This window comes from Entelurus aequoreus, linkage group LG02 (assembly GCF_033978785.1).
Source record: "Entelurus aequoreus isolate RoL-2023_Sb linkage group LG02, RoL_Eaeq_v1.1, whole genome shotgun sequence".
NCBI lineage: Eukaryota > Metazoa > Chordata > Actinopteri > Syngnathiformes > Syngnathidae > Entelurus > Entelurus aequoreus.
In genome coordinates this window covers 33120513-33127779 of record NC_084732.1, presented here as the reverse complement: position 1 = coordinate 33127779, position 7267 = coordinate 33120513, and the positions used below count along the sequence as shown (strand labels likewise).

Sequence of the window (7267 nt, the reverse complement as noted above, 5' to 3'; positions counted from 1 at the left end):
TACACAGCTAAAAATTAAAGCTACTGTATGTGTATTTGCTACTTCCGATTCTCCTGAGCTCATAAACAAATTATAATGATGGCATGCATCATAACTCCGTTTCACAATACACATACATACTCTACCTGCTTTGCCAGAGACATAGCATAAAAAATAGAAAACGTGCCTGAAATATACCGTATTTTTCGGAGTATAAGTCGCTCCGGAGTATAAGTCGCACCGGCCGAAAATGCATAATAAAGAAGGAAAAAAACATATATAAGGCGCACTGGAGTATAAGTCGCATTTTTGGGGGAAATTTATTTGATAAAACCCAACACCAAGAATAGACATTTGAAAGGCAATTTAAAATAAATAAAGAATAGTGAACAACAGGCTGAATAAGTGTATGTTATATGACGCATAAATAACCAACTGAGAACGTGCCTGGTATGTTAACGCAACACATCATGGCAAGAGTCATTCAATTAACTATAACATATAGAACATGCTATACGTTTACCAAACAATCTGTCACTCCTAATCGCTAAATCCCATGAAATCTTATACGTCTAGTCTCTTACGTGAATGAGCTAAATAATATTATTTGATATTTTACGGTAATGTGTGAATAATTTCACACATAAGTCGCTCCTGAATATAAGTCGCACCCCCGGCCAAACTATGAAAAAAAAACTGCGACTTATAGTCCGAAAAATACGGTATTGGCATTTACTTGTGCAGCAAAAAATGACTAATTACATCATTCCTGACCACAAGGTCATACTAATTTTATGTTAAGCAAATGCTTTGCAGATAGTCTAAATAAAGGTGCTTTCAAATAAACTTGAAAGAGACCCTATCTTTTACACTTTATATATTAGTTGACTAAATTTACTGTAAAATGTTGTGTAATGTTGTTGATAAAACTACACTAAAACTAAATTAATTTACATGACTAAAACTAAATAAAAAACTGTAGTTAATATTAACAGTGGTGTGTGTTGATCATGTTCCTGCACTATGATGTGGGCAGTGTTTCATTTTGGAATATTCCGTGAGCCCAAAAAAAACCAAATAGCAGTCGGCCACAAATGATCCTCGGGCTGGTCTTTGGACACCGATGCTCATACTATTATCATGGTAGCTTGTTTTTTCATTGCTGTACTGTTGCCTGAAAAAACAATACTGAAATGTATGTTAAAAATATCAACCAGTATACATGAAGTAGGATAAATTACACCTACACACAATATTTTCCCTTCAAGTTAAAGATACAGTGGTACCTCAACTTAAGAGTTCCCCAAATTAAGAGTGTTCTGAGGTAAGAGCTGTCTCTCGACTATTTGTTGTGCATCAAAAACATCCCCGCCGTTAGTTGGCGTAGCAAACGCAACAGTGAAGCCTTTAAGATCTGACCCAAACATCAGGTTTTACTCGCTAACATTAGCTTATACCCAAAGATTGACACAACTTTGTTTTTCCAATCACGGGAGGAAACCAAGTGAGTGTGAAGGACAGTACTGAGAAGAAGTGGAAGATATTTATTGAATTAAAGAAATAAATCATCAAAAACATGACAGTGTGTGTGTGTAGTCGACTTGGCGAGGTAATTTGAGTGCATCATTGCTAGTCTGCACCATACTGAATCGGAATGAGTCATAACAGTCAGCTAAGGGTGATACAATAATATCTAAATGGCAGATATTTTGTCATGAAAATATGGAAAAGCTGCCAATGGTGTGTTTGACGGAGCAGCTTGAACTCTCCAAGGTAAGTGCTGCACATTATTACATTAATTTAAAAAAAACTAAACTAATGTAGTTGTTTGTAATACATTCTATTGTATTGTTTCCTATTTTTAAAATGCAAGTTACATGTTAAAACGGTGGTGGTGGTGGTGTGTGTGTGTGTGGGTGGGGGCAAGCATAAATTGATTTGAGTTCATTTCAGTGGCAACAATGATTTAGGATACAAGTGATTTGCGTTAAGAGCTCGTAAGTTGAGGTACTACTGTACTTAAATCCTTATCTAACAGAGACAAAATACAATAATCATGATTTAACAAGGATTTTAATCTGCGGCAATTTAGAAACTCTTTTGAAATTTCAATTTTAGAGTACGTTCTAATCGCAAAAATAATACCGTGCTACTTGCTTTCTGGAGTTTACTTCCTCAAGTCTTCTTCCTCATCGAAAAAACAAAAAAAAAAGAAAAAAAACATTAAAAATATATTTTTTAGGCTGCTTCCTAATACACTGCTGTATTATTACATTAGCGTGTGTCTGGTAAAGTGTGAATGGAAGTCAGGGGTTGTCTAATATTAAAGTGTGAGGGTCAACTTGTCCAACATTTACAGGTGATGAACCTTAGCCTAGCTGCTAATGTCAACATTTACACATTAACGACAAATGAAAGGAAAAGTAGTGCAGTAGATAAGTCAATGTGACTTTGTTGGAGGGTTCATTGTGGGGGCAACAAAAACAGGGGTCACAAAGTAGATGCGGCTAATGCGCCGCTTTTCCTCGGATGATCGAGGACAGACGTGGACTGCAGGACGTGATCTGACTCCAAGAGAAGATTGTCAGAGCGGTCACATAAAGAGGGACATCACAGCCTCGTTACAAAGATGGAGTGCAGGAGAAAAACCATAAGCACTGACTAGACTGTCAATCAACACAACACAGCCCTTGATGACATGATCAAACATTCATTCCAGGATCAGTGGAAAAAAATACATTGACATTGGATCGCAACATTATTTGACACCTCTGACATTGTTTTACTTCACGCCTCTATACGTCACATCATCCGGTAGAAAGCAATCTTTCTGTCAGGAATTTGACCAACATTCTCTGCAAAATTGCACAAGTACATGCTGATAGACCATAGAAATGTAGTGCAATGGAAACCATTTTCCCTCCATAAGAAATATTGGAAATAAAATAAACTGTCACCATCATATAAAGTAACTTGTATTAACTGTACAGACAATGGTTTAAGTTTAAGTGATTGTATAAACAAGATCAAACCAAAGTATATTAACACTATATACACAACTAAAATAAAACAAAATAGCTCACCCTTTGATGAGAGATGACGAAGACGTGGCATGTAAGTGGAAAGGGAGGTTTTTTGCAGGTATCTGTGTCTGTCATAAAAGTGCAAAAAGGGTTAGAAGGTGTAAAAACTAATTAAATGAACTTTCACATGCATCTTTTAACATTCTTGTCAGCCATACAAATTGTAAAATAAATGATGAAAATGTAATGCATCAAACCTAATTATAAGTTTAATAGAACTATCGATTAATTTGTTTGATTAATCGAGTAATCAAATAAAACACACTTTCCTTAACATGTCTTTTAAGGAAATAGTTACTAATGAACAAGGATGTTGTCAGGGTGCTTATTATTTCTTCTTGTAAATGCACATAGCATTGAAATTGCACTTCTACCATTGGAGCATCACTATACATTACTCATATTAAAAAAGTGGAAAAAGTTTTTAAAAAATTGCCTGCGTAGCCTAAAACTAATAAAGAACCAAACTAAGCAAAACGACTCTGGTAAAGTATGATAAATTGAGTGACAATGTATTCGACAATTTAACACATGCACATTTGAAAAGGTATCACTTAGAGAACTGTTGTTGACAACAATGATGACAGACAAATAGTTTGCATTAACATACAAACTGTAGATGCCAACACGTCCCCACATGTGTTTGAATAAAATAATCGTTACGCAAGTCAAACATATAAAATAGCGTCAGCTACCAAAATAGACTTTCACTTTGTTTCTGCTTGTCTGCTGCTCTAAAATATGCAGGATGATTTCTGACAATGCTGCATCATTGATGTAGTGTTATTGTGCAACGCCAGCTTCATTTCACAGTGCAAACATTTCACCTCACTTTTAAACCATAGCAAAACCCTTCTCTCGTCTTCTTTGGGCCCTTAGCGTTCTTTACACCTCATCATTGTTTTTCTTTGAGCCATCTCTCTTTATCGGCACTCCGCTGTCCCGCCACACACACATGCAGGCATGCACACGTTAACAAAGACGCACACACGTTTTGAGTCACTAGAGAAAAGCGCTATATAAATATAATTCACTTCACCTCACTTCACTTCTCACACACACACACACACACACACACACACACACACACACACACACACACACACACACACACACACACACACACACACACACACACACACACACACACACACACACACACACACACACTCTTGTATTTGTAACCTTCTGTAGACCTCCGAAAAATGTCTACCGCTTTAGGACCACCCTTTCTAGATATATAAAGATTTGTATTTACAACATTAATAATATATACATACTATGCAAATATAAATAAGGTAAGCTTTTAATTAATAATTTTTCTTTTGAATTTTTTGTTTGTAATTGGTTTTTAATCTTCATTATTTACTTCAAGTTATTACAGTATACATACTACTATACCACTATACTACTACTACTACTACTATATACATATTTATTTTATTTTATTTTTTAAATACATTTTAGCCAAAGGGGGTGCATTTCAATTTCTTACACACACTTATTGTTACATATGTTGGCCAGAGGGGGAACACTTAAATTTTTCACACTCACTTGTTATTTCATATGTTGACCAGAGGGGGAGCACTTTTAAAACCGACACACAGTCAATTTGAAAAATCCCTCCTTTTTAGGACCACCCTAATTTTGATATATTTCACCACAAATGAGACATTCTCTATTAGATGCAATGTTTTTTTCCGTATTGGGACCATGATTTCGGTCCTAACTTGTTCACCGGTCCTCCTATGGAAAGTACTTTTCCTTGTTGATGTCTCAAGAAGTGTAGAAATACAAGAACACACACGCACAGTCTTGCAGAAACAATTGTCTGCATATTTTACTCATTCAAATCAAATCAACTTTATTTATAAAGCACATTTTAAATTTACCACAGGGGTAGCCAAAGTGCTGTACAATGGGCAGGTTAAAAGATAATACGAGTACCGAGCAAACACAACACAACACAAACAGAACACGATAAAAAATAAATAAATAAAACATAAAAAACAGGTTCACAGCAGGTGTATTATGGGGCGCCATTGCAGGATGGATATCACTCAGTGTTAAAAGCCATGGAATAAAAGTATGTTTTTAAGAGAGATTTAAAAACAGGAAGAGAGGAGGCTTGTCTAACACTCAGAGGTAGGTCGTTCCAGAGCTTGGGAGCAGCAGCGGCGAAAGCTCTATCACCTCTAAGCTTCAGCCCTGTGTCAGGGACCATCAGTAGCAGCTGATTGGCTGATCTTAGGGATCGGGTGGGGCAGTAAGGCTGAAAGAGGTCGGAGAGATATGTTGGCGCGAGGTTGTTTAGACATTTAAAAACAAATAAAAGGAGTTTAAAGTTGATTCTGTAACGCACAGGGAGCCAGTGAAGGAACGCTAATATAGGGGTGATGTGCTCACGTCTGCGGGTCTGTGTTAGCAGACGAGCAGCAGAGTTCTGCACGAGCTGCAGGCGGGCGAGGGAGGCCTGGCTAATGCCTACATACAGGGCATTGCAGTAGTCTAAACAATTCGAGATAAAAATAACTCATCAAAGCAACAAAATACCAATTGATGCTTTTTTCTAAACAAATTAATCAATTTAAACGATAAAGTTAAAGCAGGAAAACAACCAAACCAGAAACAAGATCAGTATTACAACTTTAAATGAAAGTTAGCTTCTGTTACACATCTTCAGGAGTGTATTGTTATTGTCTTGTTACATTCTTCATGTTGAAGCAGCTCCTCCTTTTTGAATAAAGCTTAAGAAAAAGCAAATTGTTGTTATTAATTTGATGCTTGCTGAATTGGCGTTTTCTGGAACTTTTCTTGCGTCATAAACAAAGTCGTTATTCCTAAACGGCGAGATTACCTTTGAAACTGAAGCCTAACGAGTTCTACCGTCTTGTGGTCTAGTCGAGCTGCAGCAGGTCTTCGAGGTGGACTCCCTGGAGTATCTGCAAGCTCTGGAAACAGTGACGGACAAACTGGAGACCCGAGTGAACTTCTGCAAAGCTCATCTCATGATGATCACGTGCTTTGACATGGCGTCCAGACACCGGTAGACGGGCAGACGGAGGACTCGGGCCAGGTGGAGGATGACTATGAAGGATGAACTCACCTCACATGTCTCCTTCAGTTGTAAGTAAGCAGAAGGACGTCCAGATGGCGGAGGAGAGAGACGAATCTGCTAGATTTATCTCACTGGGCTGCAAATAAGTAACTTTACCTTAGGAATGTATGTACCACCATACTGCCATCTTTTTTTTAATGTTAATACGGACAAAGCCGTAAAAAGGTGTGACCATTTTGGGGGAGCACTTTCAAAAACTGTCAGACAAAAGTCTGATATCGTTGTGCAGTTCTTTAAAAACAAAAAATGACCAAGGGGACGAATACATATGATGATAAAAAGTGCCTTGTTAACAATTGAAAAATACTATTATCTACATACTGCATAGTATGGTGCTAGCATAGTGAAAAAAGATTAGTGTCTTTGAACTCATTGCCATAATGTGATGTGTTACTGTGGGTCATTGTTTCCATATATGGGCACACATACAGTGCAGTAGACAGTGTGTTTGCAGGTCATTGGTTGTGAGACTTAAAATAACAAAACACTCCAGAATGTGAACGCCATCTTATTTACAAAAGGGACCAAAAATATGTGTGTGTGAAGTTTACTATGGAGAAACTTCAGCACGTTGTGTTTAAACAGGGACATGTACAAGCTAGGCTGTGTTCACACTTGTAATAAAATAACAATGATAAAAGATACATGATGCGCACAGTAGGTCCAATTTGCTTAGCATTCACTAGGTCAAGAGTTTTTCTAACTCAGTGACCCAAATATAAGACAACCCTTCTTCAGAAAGACCAGTTATTGTAAGAAAAAAATCCAAAAATCAATATCAGTCATACAGTATCAGTGAAATAATTGGTGGATTACAGAAAAAAAAAAGATATATCAATGTCTTACCCGCTAAACAGTTAGAAATTAGCATTATAACCTAAGCGTGCTCAAGAAAATCGATTCCCATCAAAATAGCGATTCTTATTTATTAAGATTTAAAATTAATTCATAACTTACTTTAAAGATCGATAATAATACAAAAAAAACATTCAAATTCTTTAGAATATATTTTTTAAAATACGTTTTTAGGCCATCTCTGTGCTTACTTGCTGTGCGTGTATGTAATATTGTACGTCAGATGCCTGTA

At 36.7% G+C, this 7267-nt stretch overlaps 1 protein-coding gene across 1 annotated transcript in view; it reads left to right on the top strand.

The window, feature by feature from the left end:
• Window positions 1-7036, top strand: part of kif26ba (kinesin family member 26Ba) — a 184625-nt gene extending 177589 nt beyond the window's left edge. The window contains exon 28 of the mRNA XM_062025486.1: window positions 5964-7036. Coding sequence (XP_061881470.1) covers window positions 5964-6112 — 149 coding nt within the window. The 3' untranslated portion in view covers window positions 6113-7036. The remainder of the gene's footprint in view (window positions 1-5963) is intronic.
• Window positions 7037-7267: the final 231 nt, after the last annotated feature.